Source organism: Watersipora subatra, chromosome 2 (genome assembly GCF_963576615.1).
Source record: "Watersipora subatra chromosome 2, tzWatSuba1.1, whole genome shotgun sequence".
Lineage (NCBI taxonomy): Eukaryota > Metazoa > Bryozoa > Gymnolaemata > Cheilostomatida > Watersiporidae > Watersipora > Watersipora subatra.
Genome location: NC_088709.1, coordinates 41,939,313 through 41,967,295, shown reverse-complemented (window position 1 = coordinate 41,967,295; position 27,983 = coordinate 41,939,313). Strand labels below are relative to the sequence as shown.

Below are 27,983 nucleotides of genomic sequence, written 5' to 3'. Positions count from 1 at the left end.
AAAAGTATTAACACCCCTCATCATTTTGTGATATCAGATGGGTTTTTGCTCTTTCACCGTCACTCAGTTCTACACAGACCAGACAATATACATGTTAAATTTCTTCAAAGATTTTATTTTCTTAAAACATTTATCTGAAACAAAAAGTATCCCAACAGTCTCTGGAGGCATGTGAAACCAAAAAGTCTGATTATAGAAAATTATGAGTTATTTATATTTATATCATAGCATTTGAAAATGTGTTTAAAAACTCTCAACTTGCCTAAAATAATAAAACAAACTCTTTGAATTGAGTTGATGACCCAAAAAAGGGCGTTAGGGTTGGTTTTCTTGTTAATATTTTGATAGAGTAACAGTGTTGAGCTGGCCTGCACAGTCACCAGATGTTAATCCTATAGAAGAATTTTGGCAGCAGATGAAGACTCTGGTAGCCAGAAGTAAACCAACAACGTAAGTCACTTTAATAGCAGAGATAATAAAGGCATGGAACAGGGTGATCAGTCGAGCGAGTAGAGACATTTAAAAATTACAATTGAAAAATAGGTAATGGCAGCAAAAATTGGTTTTTAAACAATTTCAAAAAATAACAAATTCAAAAGGTAATATTAGTTAATAATCAAAAGGGTACATTTAGCGGGTGCATACATATGGTATGCGATAAGAGCATAGCGATAAGAACAGCATAGCTTAGTGGCTAAATGCACGGTTTGAAACTTGAGGTTGCAATCTTCGTGAGTTCAAATCCAGCAGAATGCATGCTTTTAATTCCAAAATTTTAATAGCTATAGCCGGACAAACCGAAGTACACACACAAACTGAGATTAATATATATAGATGACAGTTAAAGATTACTGACAGCGATTGAGAAAATATTGCTTTGTTTATCTGATCATATTGGAATATATTTGTTAGATTTTTTCAGTTCACTTGGCTATACGCAATCATTTTACAATTTTTCGATGAACATCCTCTCAGCCTGGCCTTCAGCTCCGAGTGAAATTCCTTATTTGGCCGTCTATCCATTTGACTTTGACACCTGTACTGTATGTTCAAGCATGGAACCAGTTTAATATTAAAAAAATTGGAAACACCAGAAAGCCTAGTAAAATAACTACACAATTGTTGCTGGACAAACACAGTAGAAAGTTACCTGCTCCCTGAATAGACTGGTGATCAAAGTCTAATGGCACTGGAGGCTGCCGTTTTTTCCAGAGATTCTCCATAGAGAGGAGGTAATGTACATCATCTCGGAATAGCTGAAAAGCCAAGTACAATGCAATAACCTGTGTTTAATATCAGCTCCGCAGATATATGGTTAGAGAGTAGTGTGAAGAAAGCAGCTTCCTGCGTTAATAATTAGGAATCCTTATAACAATGACTCACTCCTCAAAAAGACCCTTTACTAAGTCTCTCAATACTTCCCTTGCTAAAACACTGAAGTATTTCGGATGATCAGAACTGTTAATAGCAAACCTGCCAAACTCAGCAGTCTTTCATAATATATATTTATTATATATAATAATACATATAATATATATATAACTAGCTGTGCTACCCGGCGTTGCCCGGGTATTAAAAATCAGCTTATAAACAGTGAGAGGTAATGAGAGTTGCCTGCTATTAGCTTGGCACATTGCCAATGGATAATTTGAGTAAGCTTACTAAGAGTTACCGCTGTCTATGCCGTTACACCATCGCGTTACGTCATAGTGGAGCGCGGTAGCGTATTTGCTCCCATATAACGACATGTATCGCCTAATGATTCCATCAAGCTCAAGTGCCTGAATTGGTAGAAGAGCCGGACTGGCGAACCGACTCTTCAATTCTTCTGCAATACGGATTCTTTATTCAAAGATTTTAATAGCAATAGCTGAAACAACACACATACCAACTCGAAGAAAAAAAAATATATAGATTAAACCATTATCACCTTAGCAATTTATCATAGGAGATATGCGGATGTACCGTAGGCCCTATGCATGCTGCCTCTAATGACTATACATAGTACTGTGGACCCCTGGGTTATAACGCTTGTCTTATGGTTTTTTCACCCTACGATGTGGAATAAAAAGTTTTGTCGCCTCTCGTCATGATATTTTCTCTGACGTTCAACATCTACATATTCCTCTGAAATTCAAATTTGATCAGCCTCGCTCAGTCTTTCTTGTTGAATTGCTTTGAAAAAAGTTTTAATAAGGTCGGCAAAGTTATAATGGAAGTAAAACAAAAAGCGCCAAGCCTAAGGCGAGTAATAAAAAATTAAGATAATGACAAAAATTAAAGTCAAGTAAAATATTAATTAAAACTTAGCTTTAATGGACGGAATTCATTTAAGGTAACTTCAAAGTATATGTTATATATATTCACAAAAGTTTAGCGGTTGGCCACTACGCCTGTCTCAAAGGGGAGGACTCCACTACGCCTGTCTCAAAGGTGAGAACTCCACTACGCCTGTCTCAAAGGTGAGAACTCCACTACGCCTGTCTCAAAGGTGAGAACTCCACTACGCCTGTCTCAAAGGGGAGAACTCCACTACGCCTGTCTCAAAGGTGAGAACTCCACTACGCCTGTCTCAAAGGTGAGAACTCCACTACGCCTGTCTCAAAGGTGAGAACTCCACTACGCCTGTCTCAAAGGTGAGAACTCCACTACGCCTGTCTCAAAGGTGAAAACCCCACTACGCCTGTCTCAAAGGTGAGAACTCCACTACGCCTGTCTCAAAGGTGAGAACTCCACTACACCTGTCTCAAAGGTGAGAACTCCACTACGCCTGTCTCAAAGGGGAGAACTCCACTACGCCTGTCTCAAAGGTGAGAACTCCACTACGCCTGTCTCAAAGGTGAGAACTCCACTACGCCTGTCTCAAAGGTGAGAACTCCACTACGCCTGTCTCAAAGGGGAGAACTCCACTACGCCTGTCTCAAAGGTGAGAACTCCACTACGCCTGTCTCAAAGGTGAGAACTCCACTACGCCTGTCTCAAAGGTGAGAACTCCACTACGCCTGTCTCAAAGGTGAGAACTCCACTACGCCTGTCTCAAAGGTGAGAACTCCACTACGCCTGTCTCAAAGGTGAGAACTCCACTACGCCTGTCTCAAAGGTGAGAACTCCACTACGCCTGTCTCAAAGGTGAGAACTCCACTACGCCTGTCTCAAAGGTGAAAACCCCACTACGCCTGTCTCAAAGGGGAGAACTCCACTACGCCTGTCTCAAAGGTGAGAACTCCACTACACCTGTCTCAAAGGAGAGAACTCCACTACGCCTGTCTCAAAGGTGAGAACTCCACTACGCCTGTCTCAAAGGTGAGAACTCCACTACGCCTGTCTCAAAGGTAAGAACTCCACTCAGTACTGTACATGATGATATTACACTTTATTTCAGATCGTAACCCCTGAATAGGTAGCTGTTGTTACTAAAGTTACTATCCTTCATTTTTTTGTGACATCATTCTATCGTTGTCGGCCATCTTTATAGACAAGTTTAAGCTTTTGCTTAGAAGCTTTTGCAATGAATTTTCGAAATTGATGCTTTTCTTTGCAATTTTTTTATTATAGTATTATAACAGCACCAAAAAATACTATTAAATAAAAGAATAACGATCGTTTTCTACAGTTATGGCGGCTTTTTCGTGAACGAGCGCATGTGCAAATGACTTGATGATGTCAAAAAAAACGATGGATACTATTTTATTACTAATTTTTAATAAGTAAAGGATGTATATAAAATTTGGATGTTTTTTACCATGGGGTGTTTGTATTAGATAATTACTATGTGCTTCTACACCCTTCCATATGACAATTTCGCCTTACGATCTCAACACCAGAACGAATTAATGTCCTATGGCGGAGGTCCACTGTATATCTGCCGACCCTAACGACCTTTTGTAACATATCTGCAGCTGACCTTGCGACCATTCTCGAATACATGCTGACCTAATGTATACATGCTGTCTTTAGTGACCATTCATAGTATATATGCTGACCCTAGCAACCTTTCATAGTATATATGCTGACCCTAGCGAATAGAGGGAGAGGCACTGGCTTTCATTCAGTTACAGATAATATGTTCCACCTTGAAGGTACGACCACACGTGCCAATTTTTTTCGTTAGTTCTGACCGAAATCACGAAATGAACGAAAAACACAAAATTTTGCACCTACAACACAGCAGAGTAAAACACGGTGAACCTTTTGATACCAAATAACTGTAATGTGAATTTTGTTGCGAGTGGAACTTTAAGCTTTAGCATGTACTTTTCAACTACAATGTACATGTACTTTACTGAATTCCAACATTTTATTACGAAAATTTTATCCCATATCAGCTTCGGTCTTCGCTGTCACTACAACTTTTGGCGGGCCTGTTTAAAACTGGTTTCAACCTGATTCGGCAAAAAGCCAGAATGTTGCTGTTATTGAACTAAAGTATATTTTTGTTAGCAGGTTAAGAGAAGTTGTCTGACCTTCTATTGAAGAGATCGCGACTCCAACTTTCCTATTGGTTTCCAAGGAAAAGTATTTCCTTTTTACACACGAGAATTGCTGAACTGAGAGAAATCAGTCATCATGTTTATTTCAGGCATAATAAAAATATTTTCGGCAAACAGCGCATTGGCGTCTTTGTTATTTTGACGTATATAATAAGCACACAGAATGCCAAAATTGAACTCGGACCAAAATTTCTTTTATTTCATATAGTGAGGTGAAAAAATCATCCTGTTCTACTTCGTAAGGTGAAAAAATCATACAACAGGATAATCGTATCCTGAGGGTGCACTGTACCTTTGATTACTAATTAGCATGATGAATGTCAAAGTATCGATCAAATATAAGTGGCCAAAAAGGTGACCTTCGAATAAAGGGCGGCGCTCTATTTTTTAACCCTTGTCCTATAATGGCGTTCAAATAGAGATGGCCTTCAAATAAAGGTGGCGTTCAAATACAGGTTTTACGATACATGTATTAAAATTTAGTAATATTCAGAGATGATAACTCCTAATTGAGTTGATGACAAACATTGACCAGTACAAAAGCATTGCAGGGCTTGTAATATTACACACAGGTGCTGGTTTAGACAGATGGCAGAACAATTACATGGACGTATAGCGCTAGACAGAAAGCTAAAGGAAGGTGGGTCTTGTGGTTTACTGCTTGACACGGGTAGTACCGCAGCTGAACAGCTTTTTAATAAACGATAGTAAAATACTGACCTTGTTAAATAGCTTCGCAGCATTGTAACCCGTTTCCTCTGCCCAAGTACGAGTACTTGTACGCTCTATTCCACCTGTCACATCTGCCTTTGCCTCTCCTATTAGTGCTGACTTGCCAGCTTCTCCGGCCAGTTCGGGATCCTCTGTGTCAGGAGAGACATCCTGATCAGGGTCGGGTTCCCCAAACAACTGACTACAATGAGCAACAGAACTATTTGGTGAGAACGAAACAATCTGAAGCAGATCCATCTCACACCATACACCATGCCCATTTTTCATAGTTTCCAAATGAAAGACCACCTGTATCCACCCTTCACATGTTCCAGAAATCATGGAGAAATCTGTTGAAAAAATTGCGATAGCAAAGAGATATCAAGGAAACAAGCAAATAAGATCAGAGTGCAGAAAAGTAGGAGATAAAACCAGAGAGCGGAAGGGAAGTAAAAAAGATGACCTCAGGTCATTTGTGTTTAAACCACCATTTGTGTTACTCCAATAAAAAGTGAAAAGTGCAAAATATAAAATAGCCAGTGATAGGTGAACTTATAGCTCGCGTTTGTAATTTTTCACGATATTACTGATACCCTCATTGGCTAATTTCAATGCTAGAAACATACTCATACATGACCAGCAAAAAGGACATACATGATGGTGAAATGACTCGATGTTTGCTACAAATGCATAGCGAGCCCTATGACATAATTACTCCCAGCAGAGTTGGTTCCAAAAAGACCACAGGTCATATTTGAAACTAACTTGAAAAGATGCTTGGCCCAAACAATACAGTGCACGGGCTCAGATGGTGTGTTTCTGATTGTGCAACCGGGATATGACTTCTGAGCCGGCTGTGGTTGACATTCGTAACATTCTGTAAGACCCCTGAAATAGATTGACACAGTTATGCGAATAAGCCCAAAATAATGACATACAGCGTCGGTAGTCCGATCTCAACTTTTTTTTGAAGTTTTGACAAGTTTGAATTCTTCTGAAAAATAGATAACAAATCAAAGTTGAAATGGTTTTAGCATGAAACAAAAAGAGCTTGTTTCTACCGCCGCACAAGTCCCCACACCCCAGGAGTTTGCTAATGCTTGTACAGGCCAAATCAAAACAGTACTAAAGGCAATTCAGACTAGCATTTCCTAATATTTGCTAGATGAGTCACAATACTCTCTAGAATCAAGCGACAAGCTACCAGAGCAGATGACATCAGCACAGTTGTAGCGCATTTGCAGCTAGCAAACATGACGCAATGTTAGAACACATCAAAAAACATTTATTTTATTTGGCAAGTTATAAAAAGCACTCGAACAAATAAAATGGCCATGCAGGAAAATTTCAGACTGACATATCATAATAATCGGTAATCAGCACCAGCCTAAATAACACATGCTTGCTCTTGAGATTGCGAATAAATTTCTTTCATAAAAAATGATTAATTCTTGTTTCAGCTGATGATTTTTCATGCACGAGCAGGTATTGGCTCACAATCTACTTATTAATATTTTATTCACTCGAGTACAAAACAGTTACTCATAAAACGATGCTAAGTGAAACTGGCGTCTGACAAAACTAACTAATTTAGCTTACTACTTTTTTCCATTTGTTTGTAAACAAGCTTCTTTATTAAAGGAATCAGGTACAAAAACCTTCATCTAACGCATGGAAGATTCGATTACAAACTATTTTTATTAAATCTAAAGAAACATCTAAAAATAAACAACTTTCTAACATTCGTGTTCTTCACCTACATGTAGATTTTATTGCAATAAACTTTTGTATCTTTCTTGATTTACCAAATACCCCTTACAAAGGTAAATCTTTCTAGGTCATCCCTCTATGATTTTCTCACCTGCAAGGATTTTAGGCATGCCTAAGTACAACATACGTAATATTGTCTGCCTTTATAGCTGATTTACATAGATGAGGTTGCAACTATTTCTTAGATTCCCCTAGCAACGACGATAAGGCCACAACGCTGGGGCCACCATATTACGTTGCAAAGACAATGTTAGCAGATGTTCGATGAACTTCACCTGGCTTATGCTGAGGGCATATTTAGGGGTGGTTTGTAACACGTATAAATAATCGATAAACTGCAACAGCATTGCTTCTGTCGATTACTAAAGCAATCGTGACCTGACAGATGTCTCGTGATCTTAAAAAAGGTTTTCATACATGTTCTTTAAAAACTTGCTAGCAGCTTAATAATATTTTGGTTAGAATTTTAATCTAACTAGCTGTACTAATCGGCATTGCTTGGGTAATAAAAGTCTTTGCACAGAAAATTTATTTGTATTTAACATATAACAACATTTGCCATTCTAACTTTCAAACTACATATTAGGAGAAAAGTGTTTTGTATAGTTGAAATAGTTCAAGAGAAAATGAAAACAACTGTTGAGGGTTTCAAGGTTTGTCAAACAACTGTAACTTTCAAACTTCGTATCATGAGAAAAATGTTTCGTGCAGGACAAATAAATAAATAAAAAACTATAAAAGGGTTTATATGTAAATGTGAAATAATTAGCAAGTAATAGCTAAATTAAGTCGGTTTTGCTACGATTACAATAAAAGATGATTCGTTAATGATACAATTAATACGAGCTGAGAGAACAAAACAAAAGTCTTGAATATGTTGAATTAATAATAACAATTCTTGCATAGAAGTGTGTATATATAACAAAGGTTACTGTTCCATCAGAAGCTATCCATCAAAACTTTGATGGATCAAAAAGTTTGAAAATGGTGAGTCAAATTGTCAGGTCTTTATAACTATTAGTGTTTACTTTCCATATAATTCGTCTCAATCCATTATGCTACTGGTTGCAAGCCTGGTAAGTTTAAACGATAAGGTTAGACAACTCTTAAACTGATCAGCCTGTTACCACTCCAGTGAATAAAATGTCATCAATTAGCTACATGTACTTTAGCAATGTGACTACTAAAACACTCAGTTTAGATAATGGTGACTCACCTCTGTATAACTTGAACTTGACCAAAATAGCCTGCAGTTCCTGCTTCTATAAGGGGCACTCTTGCAGCCAGACACATTCTGTTTACATGAGTTCTAGCAGCTAACAAAATAAGATCAAACCTCGTAGCTTACAACATTGAGAGAGTAGAACAGGTTGGCTGCTTGTCAGGTCACAACATGAGAATTAGTCTACTCAGGTCTCAGCACATACTAGGAAAGAGACAGAAAATGGTACAAACCTCTGTTGTCTAAAGCATTCAATACGATATTAAATTGCTTAAAAAAGGAAACGCCATAGTCGGAGCTAAAAATGCTGTCATGGTATGCAGTGATCTCTACGTCTTTGCCGTAGGCGAGCACGCTCTCACGAGCTACCTAGAACAAATGAATGACAAGAGATAATAGAAAAGCTTTACTGCAATACTGGTGAACAATATTGACAACCAGAGGGTGCCAAAAACTCCGTTTTTCTGGCTACAACGAAAAGGTTAGCAATCGGATGATATGTATGATGCCAAAGCAAGGTTTTGGTTTACATGGTGCATTATATACTTGCATCCAGCACAAGTGATGATCATGCAATATCACCACATTACAAACAGTTTAATGCACTTTAAAATCTGAGTGAAATTGAGAAATTAATTTACAAAACACAATTTTTGTAAGGAATTAGCAAGTGATAGAATGTAACAGAAGAGACTAAAAGTATTCTCTAAGCACGATATAAAAGAAACCAAGATAACAACTGTCCTCAAGACCAGCAAGATAAAACACTATACTATCTATCAGCATGATAGCATTTTAGAATATTTTACTTTCGTTACTTTCGTAAAAATTGTTTGTGACAATTGAGACTTTTCCACAATGTTCTCATTTGGTCTAGATGACTAAACTGGCCAATTTTATTGTCAATTCATCACAACCTGCAAAATTCATCATCTCCAAGGATTAATAGATTGAATCTAAGCTTCAGTATGACATAAAAGACTGAATGAAATCCTATAAATCTGGCGAAAATGAACTTCATTCGAATATAAATACTGTTATTATTAGAGCTAGAAACAAAACACAACCAGTATCACATACTAACTTAATAAGAATACCTATTGAAACACAAATATCGGTCAATGAGCATAAAAAATAATTGCTTCAGGAGCCTTACTGTGATTGCATGACATCAAATGTCTGATAGTAATACAGAAGTCAATATGCCTTGACTCAACAATATAAATCTGTTCTTTGCACAGTTTAATAAACAAAGCCACCTTGGCTATCAATATTAGCAACTGTTTTGCTTATTTATAATTTGTAAAATTAGTAAATGTTCACTTGTAATTTGTACAAAGTTCACTTAGTTTTATGACATAAGACTTTCTTCAGACAGGTTATAAAGTATGATTACCATATCTTTTAGAAGCTTACCTTTGCTTTAGATTTTTGAACATGTTTTTTTCGGAACAGGAATTGTCGATTCAAGTTACTCACATCTATTGTGTCAAGGTCTATCTATAAACAATACAACCAGATATAACCAAAATATGGACATAGAAAAAATGGAAGACCCTAACAATACACTAGGTCTGTCATAGCATTTAAGACTTAGGATCCTTCATGAGAAAAAAACTATACAACAAGGACCAGAACTACATCATTATTTGCAACAGGATATTGTTTTACCGTTCTACCGAGCTTCCACGTTATCAACGGTATATTGCGTACTAACAACCTTGGTATCACACCTTGGTAAATTATGATGATAAAATATATACAAGTTGTAATGGCCCTTGCTTAGCAAAATAGTCATTACTATTTGGCAATAAAACCAGCTTCAAAGATAAAGTAAAAATAATAAATAAGTACATTCTTATATAAGGAAGGTTCAACTGATGTACTTAAATTTTACTAGCCACTACATAAGCAGCACTTTACAGATCAGTTTAAATGAGGAAACTCATTATTTGGCTTGGAGTAGCACAGCGGAACATATGTACCCATTTGTGTTGCAAAAAACCATTTAAACACCAATAATAGCATTAGAGAGAGAAGCATACCAATTGGTACGCACTCCGACCTCCCAAAAATGTCATCAATGAATAGCTGTTATGTAACGCTGATTTGTTCAATTATCTGATGAGATGATGGATGGAGAGAGGCCTAAAGGTTCAAACACTATAGGCGATTTTATCGCGAGCGTCATGAGGAGGGCGGAGATATCGCTGGAACGTGCCTAAACACACTTGAGCGATTCACTAGCAAACGATATAATGGCGCGCTCACAAACTGCCAATAAAATTCCGTATCATTCGTTTAGTCATAGTTGGTGATAAATTTAGGTAAGTCAATATGACGCCGTCTCGGCAACGACATAAACAACTTCTGCTTTCGTTATTAAACCTATCTTACTTTCACGGATTGTACACTGCCTACACCACAAGACCTAAGAAAAAACGATTATGGTATTTTTAACTGTAATATTTTACGAATTTTATATATATTTTATTTTCTAGTGGCCTTTTATATTTAGTATTATTAAATATTTACCATTCTCAAGATTGTCAACCTGCGCAACAATTGATTCTAAATGTTGGTTTTCTACTAGGATTTTTTGTAATTTTTGTTTGTTACGATGTACAGGACTGTGAGCGCTTTTCTTAAATTTATGAACAATTCAGTGTTCGTTCTGAAGATGTTTCAATCATAATAGAATAGCAAATTAGAATAGCTATACGTTGGTGAACATCGATAAGAAATAATTACCCGCCATAAATATGCATTTTGGTAAAAACCAACCAATCGAAATGCCTCTCGCTAGCGATAGAGTTGTGTAGAGAAATTCTCACATTATTGCTCTGCATGAGCTCGGTGAGCGAGTTCTAGCGCAGATTAGCGCCACGTAGCGCGATATTGCTCTAAATTGTAATTCTGAGTTTTAGCTGTTATCACTTATGCAAACAAGCGTTAGCCAACATACCTACACTGAAACACATGGGGTGCTACTAGCTTGAGGTCTACCACACTATAGCATGATATCTATGATAGAATGTTGCAATGTTCCCCACTTTCCTCTACATATTTTAGAAATTACTTGTAAACATAATTGGATTTCTTATTACAATAAAAGAGGAATAGAGGTAAAAATAAACATATTATCATATAGTTTCAAGCATTTATTCCATCAATTCATTTAGTGTACATTAGACATGTTATCATATATTTCCAAACTATACATGATAAATCTGTTATATATTTTATATATATTATAAATAATATGTTTTCATACTCTAGAACAATGGTTACGCGGTAGACCTCACCATTCACACGGGTAGGCAACACATGGTGGTAGAACTCAGCAATAGCAGTACCACACAGGCTTAAAACCTTGTACCTCTGTAACAAATATTTGTATACTTAATAAAAGTCCAATTGACTACTATAAATACCATAACAGCAACTAAGTCTGCCAATGATAACCCTATGCAGGGACGAGATCCATCCTGCTCTAACTAAGTCACACGATGAAATTATGCATCAACCTGACGACTTTATCACGACTCGCACTCAGTGTTTGAGCCAAAACACCTCCGTGCAAACAAACAGCATACTCTATCACAATAGCTTTCTACAAAAAACCACCAGAGAGCTCAAAGAAACCAGCAAAACAAAAGCCAGACATAACGAACAGCCGTGCACTACACCTATCTATCTATCTATCTCTGTAAAATATTTCAAGTGGCCGCTAGGCCTGTAGAAATAAAATGGTGCATTAGGCATAAAAATAAGATCACAAATAAGCATAGACTTATTTATCTAAGACTGAAGGATAAAAGTATAAGATCGCTTGGTCTAGTTATAAGAGAATCAGATGTTAAAATTTCATCGCACGGTTAAAAAAAGAGTGTTTCATTGCACTTGTATTGATTGTGTGTCTGATATTGGAGCCTCGAGTAAAATAGGATGAGTTCTTAATTACAAATCTATTAAAATCGACCATTAGGTCTTGGCTTAAAATTTTTTGCAGTGTGCTTTCGTCCTTGATGCGTCTTCTCTCTGCAAGTGATTGCCATCCCATTTTCACCATTTCTGATGATATACTATCAAATTTTCTTAAATTGTTGGCCCACCTAAAAGCTTTTCGGTTAATGGACTCTAAATCTTGTATACTATAATCAAAATGTGGACTCCAGATTTCCGAAGCGTACTCTAGCAGTGGACGACACACACTATAGTATGCTGTCCTTTTGACATTAGGAGATGTTTTCTTAAGGGTCCGCATAAGCATAAAAAGAGTGCCGTTAGCCTTACGTATGATGCGATTTATGTGTTCATTAAAATTGAGGGTGCTAGAAACAAGTATACCCAAGTATAAAAAGGATTGCGAGGATATAAGAGATGTACCGCAATAGTTGTATATATGTGAAAATCTAACTGGTTCCACAGATGTAGATGTGCATTTATTAGCATTAAATCTCAACTGCCACGACTCAGCCCATGCAGCCACTCTGCACAGTTGGTCCTGTAGCAGAAGGCTGTCGGACGCACATTCTATTGGTCTAAAAAGTATGGCATCATCCGCAAATAAACGTATGGATGTCTTTGGACAGTTCAGAGACTCTGGAAGGTCATTGATATATAAAAGAAAAAGCAAGGGTCCAAGCACCGACCCCTGGGGCACACCTGATGTTACCTGGGTAGGTGGACACCTCTATACAAGACAGGCTGAGCTTGCCTGTCATGGTATGAATAAATGCTAAATATGAATCTAGCTTTTGAATACCTGACCTAAAATTGTTTGTACTGGCATTTATATGAGGTGCGCCTCTTACACCCCTAAGTGGTTTAGCGTGAAAAAATCTACGAGGTAATAAATGCTATTCAGTGGTTTAATGATAGTAGAAATGGTGAGTTGACGTACCAACGATATATTTTTATATCCCACCAACACCAAGTTTTTTAATAGTTCACAGCCTATACCTCCTGCACCCACGACAAACACTTTTGAGGCATGAATTTGTTCTTTCAGACTTTCAGAATAGCAGCTTTTCCTTTCTGCCGAGGGCGCAGCCATTGTTGGTACCGCAGCAACTAATTTATTTCATTATTATTGGTCAAAGGTTTCATAGTGGAAACTCGAACTCTCGTCATAAGACAAGGTTGCGTTCTTTGGTACCCAGTCTAATTACCGACCCAACCTCGTAGCCTGTTTTATTGACATCTCGTGCAGATGAGAAGATAGGCCTTATTGATCAGCTCGTAAGCAATGCAGGTAGATTGGCTAGGGCGAGGTGCGCGGCTTATTGGTAAGATATAAAGTAAAGTTACGGTAGTAACACCTTTACTACATTTGTTGAACAGAAAGCCACTATTGAGAGGCAAATTAAACCAATAATGATCACATATACGGTAGTTAATGTAAAGCAGTTTACATGGTTTTTCTGTGAATATATACATTCGAGTCGGTGAAGGGTTGTTGTTTTTGACAAACAGTATTGCGCTGCTCAACAAGGTGCATTTTTGCTCAACACGGGCAAGTGAATTATTTTTTCAATTCAGTACTATTGACTGTTCATCATTTTTCAGCAAACATTTCTGCAGCAGAAATATCAGCAGAGCTGGTAGGCCTTATTAGAAGTGTCAAATACCAAATCAAAAGTTGCCAGTTCGTGCCGACATGAAGTAAACAATCAGGTTTAAACACGACTGGGTTTATACGGTTTATGAATTGAATTATTAGGTCATCTTCATATGTCTTTTGGTCGGGCCTAGTTAGAAGAATCGAGATATGTCTTTGATTCGATAAAACCATAATTTAGTGTAGGCTTGCTGGTTTTGCTCTATTTCACTATGGTGTCGTTTATTTGCTGCTATACTTACCTATATTGCTTCTTGCTTAATAAAAATAGACAATAGCCATTTATACAATGTTTTAATTTGTAGGATTGGCATCCAGTATACAAATACTCCTGTGGTTGATTATTGGACATAAAATTGGGAAACAACAATTACTGTATCTGCTTTGCTGATATTCTTTCGGTTAGTAACCAAGCTTGGATAATTATCACGTTCACTCTATTTGGTTTGAACCTGGAGGTGGTTTGATCTAAACCTGACCTTGAAGATGGTTTAACCTGAACCCTAATTTACCACTCTCAGAAGATTGTATCAATTTTATTGAGCCACATTGTGTGTCTCAATAAAATTGGACGAGACATACATTGCCTAAAAGATGAGATGATTAAGATGAGTTCGACTATCAATTCATAATCGCATTGTGTTTGAGCCAATTATTCAAAAAACACATAGGCTACAACACATGCCCAAACAACAAAACATTTAGTGGGAGTGCTTTAAAATTAATTTATACTCAGTTGTTTCCCCTAGCCATTGCTTGCGTATTCTTGTCAAGGCAAGCAGCAATACTGTTTATTGCTCTGCTTTAGTCTCCACTGTGATACTTTTAATTTTTTTAATGAATATCGTATTACGTTTAGTTTTGCTATCATAATTACTGGTGTTATTCTCATAAACTGAGGAAATGAACTAATGCTATGTTCTCTCTTTAAATACTTATAGTTGTTCTTTCTTTGATTTAAATTCTGATATTTTCATAGGTGCCTGATACATGGAGGAAGCTCTTGTGCAGAAGGTGCGCGAAGCTGCATCACCTCGCGGGTTCGATGTTCATTTCTTCAAGGTAGAGTTGTTAAGGTTCATTTCTCTCCAATAGGCTTTTGTCATTCATCCCATCGTATCAAGTAGGGGAATCGCCAGCTTTTATAGTTTAACATTTAACAAGCCATTGCATCAAAGGGATCAATGTGAAATTTAATAAATGTGCAGATGATAACGCTCTCCGAGGTAATCCCGGTCATCTCAACATAAGGAGATAGCTCCAACATCATATACGTATACATAAAAGCCTATTATACATAGGTACATAACTGAAAACTACATGTACAATAACTATTGTTATGTAGCTGTTATTTGCATTCATGGAAAAATAATATATATATATATATTATTAATATTCATTTATAGTTATATTCAGAGAATGATGTGCTTCTGATATACACTGTGTTTCCATGCTTCAAATGGGTTTTGAGTCACTAACTGCAGACGTATTTGCACCCTACCGTTTCAACGACCTTTGGGTTACATTATAGATCTTCCCAATATTTGCGTGATATCCCCAAGAACCAAACACGTTAAAGTAGACTCGCTTCGGGGTCTCTCTGCTATAAATTTGCAAATTTATCATTTATATAATAATAATCTATCAAATGCTACAAATATATATTCAAGAACAAGTGACATAGACAAACCGTACTTACTATACATGCGGAAACAAAAATACCATTTTTGAAACAAAAATATTTGCATCGCTTGTTTGGCCAGTTTTGTTTTGATTGTTGCTTGGAACAGTTTTATCTTCAGGCTGTTCAATACCTTCCACAATGTCTATTAACATCAACTTTTCTTCTGCACTGCTAAACTAGTCGATATAAGTGTTCAGACAATTTTTCACATACACGTCGAAATATAAAAACTGCATTAAACAAGAAACTATTCTTAGCCTGATACAGTTGATAATTATTTCTTTGGTGCTGCTTTGAAATTTTTAACGCAAAAAAGCCGCAAAGCTTTGGAGTTGGTAAACAGACTTCAGTACAAACAGAAACAACAAAAGAATTAATTGCTATTGATGTAAATGAACCATTATTAGTACGATTTTATAGACACTTCTACTGAACAAATAGAGGTGATTGAATTGAACGCATGTTGCTTCTTGTTATTATGGGTTCGTAAAGAACAAAAAATGTCAAAGTGGCATTCAAATAGAGGTGGCGATCAAATAGAGGTGGCGGTCAAATAGAGGTGGCGGTCAAATAGAGGTGGCGGTCAGATAGAGGTGGCGGTCAGATAGAGGTGGCGATCAAACAGAGGTGGTGGTCAAATAGAGGTGGCGGTCAGATAGAGGTTTTACGGTATATATTTGTAGGTTGGCTGGTATAATGAGCTGGTAGATGAAAGTTTTCACCTACCATACGACCATGATGCCTTAGCTCTACTCTTACTCAGTAACCCTGACATGTTTGAGCTGAGTTTTATTCCCTTCCTTCGGAGCTCGGCCTATGAGCCAACTAAAAACGACCCACTAGATCAGTTCATTAAGCACTATGTGTCTCACCTACGAGAGGTAGGTATAGTTAGCTGTAAATAGAAATATATATGTGCTAGTTGACATTTGAATTGTTAAAACAAGTTATCTGATAGAATGTGATTACTGGAGGTTTTGAATGGCAATACTGCAGCGATCATTTCTCTTTGCCTTTTGAACTATCGGTATCTGGCTCCAACATTTCACAAAAATCATCTCTGTTTTATCATGTAAAAGTTTAATACTGGAATGATAGTACTATTGCTAAATAGAATTTTAACCACTGCACCAACTGAGCTGAAATTTGAGTGGCATGTTTTTTACCCTGTCATAAGGCTGGTTCACACTCTATCGCCATATGTCGGAGTTGTCCTCCCACTATGATTCGCCAACCATGTACACTGTACTGTAATTGTTAGCATCGTTGAGGCAATGCGGATATGTTGGGAACGTCTGCAGTTGTCAAACTTTCCCGGTAGTTCTCCGAGCATCCACAAGATCCTAAGCATTGTGCACTGCTTCGACGATGAGGATTGGCCGTCATGGATTGCTCGATCTATATTTTTTCATGCTCATTGCTGCGAGACTAGTATTTCAGGGTTTGAGTACCCACATTGTATAATGAATACGCTATACTACAGACTATTTGCTCATGTAAACCTTGATAGGTTTGTGATAGGTGTGAACATTGTTATTACAGACACTTACCAAAGTTTAGTGTGGTTAATACCGCCATACGGCGATATAGTGTGAATCAGCCTTTAGTTAGCCTCAGGCTTTGATTATTTCATTTGTTTATCCTAGTCGAAATAAATGTGATTACTCCCCTGGCTGACTTGCGAAACTTACCCAGTCTGGGCTTTTGCACGATGTAATCAATATAATCATGTAGACTCGCTGACATTTAGGCAGCGCAGTGATATGCTGTCGAGAGCAAAGAACCACTCAGTTCTGCATTCGGGCTGATTCTTGGTGGTGCTGTAGCTTTTTTTGAGTAATTTGATCATTTTAGGATTTTAAACTAAAACAGCAATAGATGAAGTTTGTCATAAGCTGTCATAAGTTTGTCACCGTGAGGCTGTCATATGCTAAACTGCCGCTCAATGTTATTTTCGTATCATCAAAAAATATTTTAGAATAAATAAATAGAATAATAAGTTTACAATTATAATAATAGGTTACATTGTGTTGATTAAATTCTTATGTTCTAAAGTACATTAGTCGTGGGGTTGTAGTAGAAATCATAGACAGCATTATGGTAATACCATTTGTGCAATGGCTATTATGTAATGCTATTGCATTCACTAATTTTTAGACTGCAGTCTTTGATTTTCTAAACTGATAAAGAAAGCCCTGAGTGAACAGGTTATTAAGAGAAAATTGAAAATAACCAATACGGCTGGAGTAGGCCTATTTCACGTTGACTTCTGCGAAATTATGTCTGAAAAGCGGAATAAAAATAATAAATGGAATTTGTCATTGAACAATCGCTATGACTATAATCACAAGGCAATATTCGGTGGCCATTACAAATGGTTTCTCAGAACAGACATTGCGTGAATTCCATGAAGGTATCAGTATTGTTTGAAGCTGTAAGATATTTTCATACAGTTCTTTCCCAAATTCGAAGCTCTTCTAAACAAACGAAAGACTTATCTAAGTTTAGATCTTATTTTCATTCCAGATGTTTGTCTATATTCATAGTTTTTTGCACAGATTTACAATTATGTATCGATATGCAGGCCAGGTACTAATTTTGCTAGGGAGTTATCTTTCCATTTGTGTTAGAGCATATTAAAAAAGTTGAAAATGTATCCCTTTCGTTGCTACCTTTTATCATTGCTAGCTTGCATTGTGTCAGCAGATAATATTTGCCTATAAATTTACTTACGCAAATAAGATTTTCCGCATAGATGTTTTTATATGTACAAGCCAAAATATAATGCATAGATATATATTTCAAAGAGCCGCTGCGTATATATATTACATAGACATGATTACATAGACATATTTTGTAGACAGTGCTTCGGGAACGAGACATTGAAGTATATTATGATTATGAAATGGATCCTCGTACAAGAAGGCCGAGGATTATAATGCAGACTGCAGGACATGCTGCAGGAGCGGCCTTTTATTACCATCAAGGCCTCATATCTCATCTCCTTCCAGAGAATAGCACTCATGCTAAGGTATTCTACTGGATAAGAACAATAGACCTAGTTTCTCTGTTTATCTCCCTCATTGAACCTTTTCTGTGCTTTTCCTGTTGCTAAACCAACAGGTAGAGTTTTGGATGTTTTTATTGTATTCTCTGTTTTAGTTTCACAACAGAAATTGTTTAAAATAGATAAACTTTCAGATTGACTCTGTTGTTTTGTGTTCAGGTTTGCAGGTTATATATATATCAGACTAATTATGATTTCAACTTTCCTACTCATAACAACTTAGCTCTCAGCTTTGCAATCGTTTTACAGTTATGCTTCTAAATTCAAGAGAATTGCCAATAGTAGCTAATAGTGCCTATTATTTGCTACCATTATGGTAGAATAGAATTATAATAGAGAATAGCCTATAGTGACTAAAATGGCCTGTTTAGGTTTACAGTATTTCCTGATCAGCCAGGATTACTTGATGTGCCGACAGACCCAGCATCTTTTATTGCTGTTCACAGTTCTCCCCCAGGCTTTGTGTGATGCTAGTAAAACCATTCAGCTTACACCTTGTTTTATACATACACTAGCTGTGCTACCCGGTGTTGCCCGGGTAATAAAAAAGTCTGGACAGAAAATTGATTTGTATTTAACATATAACAACATTTGCCATTCCAACTTTCAAACTTCATATCATGAGAGAAGTGTTTTGTGTATTTGAAATAAATTAAGAGAAAAATAAAAACAACTGTATAGGTTTTTAAACTTTGTCAAACAACTGTAACTTTCAAGCTATTAGCCTGGCAAACTGCCAATGGAGAATTCCAGTAAGCTGCTAGGCTTCTAATGATGGTACTCCATGACGTTGCGTCAGCATTGCTGTATAGCTACAGTTATTCTAATAATAGCTATAGCCGGAATGCAGACAGACATACGACATACAGACATAAAACATACTTTGAGAAATCTATATATAGATGTAGTTGTGTAATTTCTTCTTAACACACTGTAAAATCTTTTTTTGAATGCCATCTTTATTTGAACACCACCTCGAATGAAATGCCCTCTATCAGGGAAGGGTTGAAAAATAGAGCCGCCATGGCATTCAAATAAAGGTTTAACAGTAAATTAAATGTTTGGAAAATTGCTCTTAAAAGCCATTGAGAGCATTATTTGCCAATCTGTGCTCCTTAGGATTATAAATTAAGAAATTTTAGAACATAGAGGGTCTTTAATTTTATTTCCTATCATAACTCATGCTTCTAAAATCAGTTTATTGTTTTTCATTGCATTAAATATAATATTAAGTGCAGTAGATGCTCTTATAATGTGAATCACCTACAAGGTAGATTCCATTAACCGTAAACTATTTATGGAAAGTTAATGCTTTGCCATACGTCAGAAATTCCTATATTTAGCCATAAAAACATCGTTTTCTCTCTTTCCGCACTTGGGGTAGAAAACGGCGTGGAGGGTTGTCTCTATGTAACTAGTATCCTGATATTCCAGTGTGCCGTGAGAGATCGTCAAGTGTACCAATAAAGCGCAGATAATAAGTAGCTGTACAAGTATTCAGAAGTACTTAAAGGCGGATGATTGCTGCAGGTGTTAGAGTTTCAGTCTACCATATGTTGAATGTCACGGGTTGGGGAGTATTGCTGAAAGTCACCTTTTATTCGGACATTTAAACCTGGTGAAGGATGAACAGACATATACCCGCTCTTATTATAGTAAATATATATTTTTGTTTTTCTTCATTTTAGACATACACAATATTTCTATTATTTTTCTTCACATCATAGACCTTGCTGTCTAGAAAAAAGGGAAAAAAATTGATTTAAATTTGAAGGTCTGCGCTCTTCATAACTATTGCAAAGTTAGTGTAACCATAATCCCTAAACCGAGTGAAAGTGATAAGAAAGAGAAAAGTTGTCAATACAAACCAATAACACCACAGTTACTCTACAATCATTAAATTAAAAACTCAAGTCCAGCTTTTTCCTTTTTGAAAAGCCAAGAGGGTGACTTTAGAAAGATCTTTCAACGGATTAGGCAATTTACATGCATTCTATGGTTCATATAATGTAAAATTCTTATAACATAAACACCTCGGAACAGGTTATTTACATCGCAGGAGCATCTATTGTACCTGTTTAAGCATCATGATTTGAGTTCTGTACTCAACTTTATCATTTTTTGTAGAAGCTGTTTCCTGTTAGCATACACCCAGAATACGGCGGCTGGTTTGCATTCAGAGCTGTGATAGTGCTGAGAGACATTCGCCTTCCAGAGGAGCTAACTTTAACTCAGCCCATAGACTGCGTACCTCGCGATGAGGACCGTCTCCAACTTCTCCAGTTGTTTAATGGACAATGGCAAGATGGCCTCTATAGAGACATAAATAAACCAAAGAAACGTTATAGTTCGATACAAAAGGAATATTTCATCACACCACCAAAGTCAAGGTCTTCAATCATCGAAAAAATAATAAATACTTCTATGTAACTGAAGCTATTAATATTATATTATTAATAGCATATTTAGTATAATACTTAGTTCAAGCTTTTTGAGCATCCTCGGTAGTTGTCTGCACTTTGCTGGAATAACATACGGTTAGTCTCTATACTCAATGAATAGGTTTATCAATCTTGAAGTAATACATAAGACTTCTGCTAAGGAAGTACTACATAAAAATACTGCTTTCTCTGTGTGCCAATGATATCTTTCTTTTCTCGGATAAAAATCTCTAATATAGGTTTAAAAGATGATTTTCTATAGCATTAGCTTTAGCAAAATTATGACATCTGCTTTATAGATTCTGTATAACATGGCATTTGTATGGCTGTTAACTTTATATGATTTGTATTTGGTTGTGCATATATGTATATCTGAACTACTGGTTTAAAAATCAAGTGATGACCTTTTTTCAATACTTATTGTTATAGTTAGTGTTGATATTTAAATGATAATATAACATCTGTTAGGCACTATTAATTTATCAATGTGTTTATAAACATATTGAAGTATAAATTGTTTATACATTTGGAAACTAAACAAGATTTTCTATGATATATTTTGGAAATCTTGTAAAAATGTGTGCGATTACTGTTCTTTGTTACTATTTGTGTTGGCTCGCTAATACCAGGAAAAGCTCGATTGGTAAACCAATCAGATTAGAGTAGGTGCAAGTCTTTGAACCCGATCTGTTTTTTATCAAATAACTTTTCAAGCCAAAATTTATCAATTGTAACATGAAGTCTATATAAATAAATCTGTTTTTGTGAAACTGTCCAGTTAAAGCAATTCATATCTAGCAATGAAATATCCTCATATCACTGGATTTGATCTCAGGTCCTGATCTAGATTCAAGGTAATTAACCATTAAGCTCCATAGAACACATTATATTGGTTAAGATGTTCAAGCTTGAAGCGCTTGCTTGGGGTTAATGACTAGCAACATTGACGTTGTTACACGGTAATAATTGTTAAGCTGGCCCAAAACAGAGATATTATTTTAGTAAAGATCTACCTTTCCAAATAAGTTACTCAAATTCATTAGGTAATTATTCTATTACCCCTGTAATGCCTCACATTTGACTAGTCAAAACATAAAACACCACCATTTAATGACCCGTTATTGCAGCTGGGTGTGTGTGTTGAGAAGGCACATGTATGATGGGAATCCCTTAAATCAGTTGTCTTTGATAATTTATGTATTTGCATTACAATAGCGGTGAATCTGTATAATAGCAGGTTTGATCTTGGAACCTCCTTCTGCCAGGCAAATACCTTAGCAATTGAACTGCGTGAGCTTGAAGAATTCATTGGGCGATATAGGTCGCTATATGGGTGAAAATATGCTACCGCTTTTGGTTACGGCACAATGCAATTTTATGCTTGCTCTCACAACTCTTATTAGTAAGCTTACAAAATTTAGCCATTGGCAATGTGCCAGGCTAATGGCAAATGACAGGCTATACATTACCTCTCACTGTTAATCAGCTGATTTTTGATACCAGTGCTACGTCGGGTGCTCCGCTAGTATTGTATACTGACTGTACAGCCCGGCGTTGCCCGGGTTATGAAAGAGTCTTTGAACAGAAAATTTATTTGTATTTAGCATATAATAACGTTTGCCATTCTAACTTTTAAACTACATATCATGAGAAAAGTATTTTGTGTAATTGAAAGAAATTAGGAGAAAAAAGAAAAGCAACTGCAAAGGTTTTCAAACTTTTGAACTTTATATCAAGAGGAAAATGTTTTGTATAAATGTGTGAAATATTGAGAAAGATGTAAATGTGAAAAAATTAGCAAGTAATAACATAACGGTATTGTTACTATTACAATAAAAGATGATTCGGGAATGATACAATTGATACAAACTGAGAAAATGAAATGAACATATTGAATATGTAGAATTAATAATAACAATTCTTGCACAGAAGTGTGTGTGTATAAAAAAAGTTACTGCTCCACCAGAAGCTATCCATCAGAACTTTGAATACGACAATTATTATACTGGTACCTCTCGATACCAGTACAAATGTAAAAGTGATATATCGAACTGTTTTTGTCTGACTGAATAGACAATGTCGAGGCTCTTCTCACGAAGACAATATTATGGTCCGCGTGAGAAGAATTGGCCTTGACCACAGATATAGTAATTGAACCTTACGAAAAATATTTCTTAACAGGTGCATCGTAATGCTTGGCCGCATTGGTAAAATAATCAGCGTACGCTATTATTAGCTATAGGAGTAATGACACACATGTCCACATACTTTGAGAAATCAATGTATAGATAGATATAAGACATATATACAATAGTATATGTATGCATCATATATATAAAAAAAAATTGTTTCCTCACCCAGGATACCCCGTATGGGTGGTGAATTCTGCTCTAACTCGGGTCTCCTACCAGAGACCTGGGAGTTTGAGCACTCTCCTCAAGATCTTAGCTGTTCCCAATAGCGCACTTTTCTGCAACTCACCTGAGTTGATTGTTGTTGGTATTTGGGCAAGCCACATTTTATGCGCCGGTGTTATTGCGCCTAGTGTCCCAATGACTACTGGGATTACAGATGTTCTTACATTCCAGCATTTTTCAATTTCTTCTCCAAGAGGGAGATATTTCTCTACCTTTTCTTTTTCTTTGCTGGCTATATTGTAGTCATTGGGTACTGCTATATCTATTATAGTAGCTCTCTTGTTCTCCTTGTCTACCACCACTATATCTAGTTGGTATGCTAGGACATGCTTGTCAGTCCGGATGTAGAAGTCCTAGAGGATCTTAGCGCGGTCATTTTCATTTACCTTACCAGGAGCTTCCCACCAGTGTTGTGGTTTATTACTCATCACATAGACTTCTATACACAACACCTGCGACATGATTATGTCGCTCAGTGTATGCGTTCCCTGCTAGCTGCTTGCATCCACTGATGATGTGTTGGATGGTCTCAGGTGCATATATATATATATATATATATATATATATATATATATATATATATATATATATATATATATATATATATATATATATATATATACAGTGAAACATGGATAACTCGCCCTCGGATATAGCGAACACATGGTTAACTCGACTGGATTTGCTTGGTCCGTTCCCACGCAATGATAAATGGCTCTATATAACTCGAACTCAACACTGTTAATTCGAACTGTTTTTTGCCCAACGGCTACCGAAACGGTTGCTATCGCTTTAGAAAATCACTTTATTCCAAGCCATAGAGGTAAACCTCAACTTTTCGTAATTCATAAGCGTCATTACTACCTCCATCGGCAAAATATTTTTGTCAACGACTGTTCGAAAGGTTTGGTGAAATTTGATTTATACCACAGGTGTCCTTTAGCGGGGATATTGCCGAAGCCGAGATCGGGCCGTAGTCTACACACACAAAATAACAACAAAGGTCCACGTAGTTATGAGCAAAAACAAAAGTATCCACCCAAATATCTCACCAATCCGATGAGCAGCACACACAAAAACTAAACCAATCGACTGAGCCACCCATCATGTCAAAGTATTCCAAGTTTCAAGTCATGTCTTGCACAACTCACCTTATGGTTTGTCAAAACTTGTCCCAAAGTCCCTATTAATTTGAGACTGTCCAATATCTGTTTTAGAAATGGTCGCCGCTAGCCTAGCCTAACGTCCTGATTCAACATTTTAGTAACTATCAGGGCATTGCTAAAAGAGGGAATCAAAAAGTTCGGGAGCACTCAGCAAAGTCCCGATAGTTACTGAGATGTTGAATTAGGACGTTAGGTTAGGCCAGTGGCGACCATTTCTAAAACAGCAATTAGACAGTCTCGAATTAATAGGGACTTTGGGACAACTTTTGATAAACCATAAGGTGACTTGTGTAAGACATGATTTGAAACTTGGAATATTTTGACATGATGGGTGGCTCAGTCGATTGGTTTAGTTTTTGTGTGTGCTGCTCATCGGATTGGTGAGATATTTGGGTGGATACTTTTGTTTTGGCTCATAACTACGTGGACCTTTGTTGTTATTTTATGTGCGTAGACTACGGCCCGGTCTCGGCTTCGGCAATATCTTCGCTAAAGGACACCTGTGATTTATACTGTTATACGATGAATAGCACGGGCTAGCCGGGTCACGGGCGCAAGGATTTTCGCCACGCACATACAAAACAAAAACAGCATGTTGTTTTTGTTTTGTATTTGCGTGGCGAAAATCCTTGAGTGCGTGACCCGGCTAGCCCGTGATGAATAATTTTCCGATGTGGATTCCGTGTTGAATCAACGTCGGAATGTTGAATGTTTAAAACGTTTTAAAAATTGTGGTAATTAAACGTATACTTTGTCTTAGCTAAAAAAAACTATTCATCGTTTGACCTAAACACAGAATACGTGTGTACATTCAATAAGTATCCATTCACAAAACGTTAGTGATATACAATGTACCATAAAACCTCGTAAAACCTTTAATTGAACTGCCTCGGAGTGTTGCTCTTAACGAATGCCAGGTAAAGTAAGTTAATCTTTGCATAAACTTCAAGAAAAATCGGCAAAATTGATCGTGGGTAAAACACTCAAAAGAAAAAGATGTCTTTTCTTTTGAGCATTTCAGCAACGATCAAGTTTTGCTAATGTCAATCTAAAAAAACGTCCTGGCAATAACATCACCTCAAACAACAAACCAATCTCAAGTGATAGAAAAATCTCTATACTTTTTGATAAAAACTTTTTAAACTTTACATTAGAAGTATTTAATTTGAAACAAGCCATTTGTGCTTTTGATTTATATTATAGTTTGTATATGTTCATGTATCTACTAATAAATAAGTAAATACATGGACTTGTGACAGTGCTCTGATAACTTGAACACTCTGATAATTCGAACACTTTTGCTCGGTCCCTTGAAGTTTGAGTTATCCGAGTTTCACTGTATATATATATATATATATATATATATATATATATATATATATTATATAGCCATGGCCATGAAATGATTCTGGGTGGAGTGCTCCATGCATGGTCAGCAGTTTACGAGTTGCTATATCTGTTTCTTTGATGGCTTCCTCAGTCCACTTTATTATGCCTGCTGGATATCTTATTACTGGTAGTGCGTAGGTATTTATTGCCATGATTTGGTTTTTGGCATTGAGCTGGCTCCGTAAGACCTGCCGAAGGCGTTTTTTGTATTCGGTAATGGCTTTGTGACGTACCTCGGCTTCGTGGTTGATGTTGCTTCGCATAATCCCCAAGTACTTGTATCCTTCTTCCATATCTTTGATGGTACCATTTGGCATTCTTAGGCCATCTGTGAGCATAGAATGGCCTTTCTTAAGAATTAGCCTTCCACATTTCTCAATACCGAAGGTCATTCCGATGTCCTTGCAGTATACCTGAGTGAGGTGTATTAGCGAACCAATGTCCCTTTCTTTGTTAGCGTACAGCTTGATGTCATCCATGTAGAAGAGATGGTTTATCTTGGTGCCACTCTTAAACTGGTACCCATATTGAGTCTCCTCCAGCATATTGCTTAGAGGGTTTAGGCATATGCAGAAGGGCAGCGGTGATAAGGAGTCACCTTGATAGATGCCTCGCTTAATTTGTACACTCGCCAGCTTTTTGCCATTAGCCTCCAGTTCCATCTTCCATTTGGTCATTGACATCTTGATGAATGCCACAAGAGCAGGGTGAACATTGTACATACTGAGACACTCAAGTATTTAACTATGGGGAATTGAGTCATAGGCCGTTTTGTAGTCAATCCAAGCCATGGCAAGATTGGTTTGCCTTCTCCTGCTGTCTTGACAGACCGTCCGATCCACCAGTAACTGATGTTTAGCTCCTCGGGTGTTGCGCCCAATTCCTTTCTGAGCACTGGTCATATAGTGGCTCATGTGCTCTTCCAGTTTGTCTGCAACTATTCCTGAGAGCAGTTTCCAAGTGGTGGACAAGCACATTATTGGTCGATAGTTTTTGGGAATTGGCCCCTGCTTTGGATCTTTTATCAGAAGTACAGTTCGTCCTTTGGTCAGCCATTCTAGATGGTCACCTTGTTCTATTAGGCATTCCATCTGCTTAGCCATTTTAGTGTGAAGTGATGTCAATTTCTTTAACCAGAAGGCTTGAATCATGTCATGGCCAGGTGCTGCCCAGTTCTTCATACGCTGCACTCTGCACTTGATGTCCTCTTTGCTGATGGTGAGTCCTTGCTGAGCCACAGTGTGTTGATGGTTCTCTTTAAGCCTCTTCAGCCAATTTGCAGTGGTGTTATGAGTAGTCTCTTTCTCCCAGATGTCCTTCCAGAACTTTGAAGTGCTAGATCGGGGAGGCTCAGACATTGGCCTCTGCAGTTCACCTTTGAACTGGGAATACACTCTAGATGGATTATTGATGGACAGTTTGTTCATTCTCTTGTTATCCCGCTCTTTGGTGTACCGCTTCAGTCGTGCCGAGAGTGCTACTAGCTGCTGTTTGGCAGATTCTAGAGCTTCTATTGTGGCTTCTCTTTTTGGACGCTCCAAACTGTGGTTAGATCTCTCACTGAGCCGACTAACTTTCTTGCGCAAGTCCTTGATCTTATTTTGTAGCCTCAGCTGCCAGGATGGATATAGATCTTGATAGGAAAGATGGCGGTAGGGAACTCAAAAGTGTACAGCAGACAGTCAAAGAGGAGGAGCAAAGCATCAAAGCATATGCAGCCTCCATGGCCATCTCAGATAAGTTGCTAGCTGAATTTCAATCGGCTGCTCTTACAACAGACCTACGCCCTGAAGATGAGGAAATTGGCTGGTACACGAAACCTCTTCATGGTGCTTACCACCAACAAATATCTAAGGTTGGCGATCTTCACCAGACATATATGTGGCTGAACAAAGGAAACCTAACGGCCAATACAGAGTCGCTAATCATGGCAGCCCAGGAGCAAGTGCTCCCAACAAGGCAACTCCAAACAAAAATCTATCACACTAGAGACGATCCTAGAT

General features: G+C 37.2%; 2 protein-coding genes across 3 annotated transcripts in view; one reads left to right on the top strand and one right to left on the bottom strand.

The window, feature by feature from the left end:
- The window catches only part of LOC137386903 (SUMO-activating enzyme subunit 2-like), a 35,341-nt gene extending 22,089 nt beyond the window's left edge, over positions 1-13,252 (bottom strand). Inside the window, exons 1-7 of the mRNA XM_068073108.1 lie at positions 13,100-13,252; positions 9,610-9,693; positions 8,427-8,562; positions 8,188-8,287; positions 5,967-6,089; positions 5,211-5,403; positions 1,151-1,256 (exon numbers count right to left, since the gene is read on the bottom strand). Of these exons, the coding sequence (XP_067929209.1) occupies positions 1,151-1,256; positions 5,211-5,403; positions 5,967-6,089; positions 8,188-8,287; positions 8,427-8,562; positions 9,610-9,693; positions 13,100-13,252 (895 nt within the window). The remainder of the gene's footprint in view (positions 1-1,150; positions 1,257-5,210; positions 5,404-5,966; positions 6,090-8,187; positions 8,288-8,426; positions 8,563-9,609; positions 9,694-13,099) is intronic.
- Positions 13,253-13,416: 164 nt separating this feature from the next.
- On the top strand, positions 13,417-21,785 carry LOC137387411 (cyanocobalamin reductase / alkylcobalamin dealkylase-like). Of its 2 annotated transcripts, none has more exons than XM_068073826.1 (6): positions 13,417-13,484; positions 14,122-14,217; positions 14,796-14,878; positions 16,184-16,381; positions 18,361-18,531; positions 20,695-21,785. In XM_068073826.1, exons 3-6 carry the CDS (start codon positions 14,807-14,809, stop codon positions 20,995-20,997), a joined length of 744 nt encoding a protein of 247 aa, XP_067929927.1. In that variant the 5' UTR covers positions 13,417-13,484; positions 14,122-14,217; positions 14,796-14,806; the 3' UTR covers positions 20,998-21,785. The 2 variants fall into 2 exon arrangements, with proteins under 2 accessions (XP_067929927.1, XP_067929928.1); XM_068073827.1 differs by lacking the exon at positions 13,417-13,484 and adding an exon at positions 13,491-13,587.
- The last annotated feature ends 6,198 nt before the right edge of the window (positions 21,786-27,983 follow it).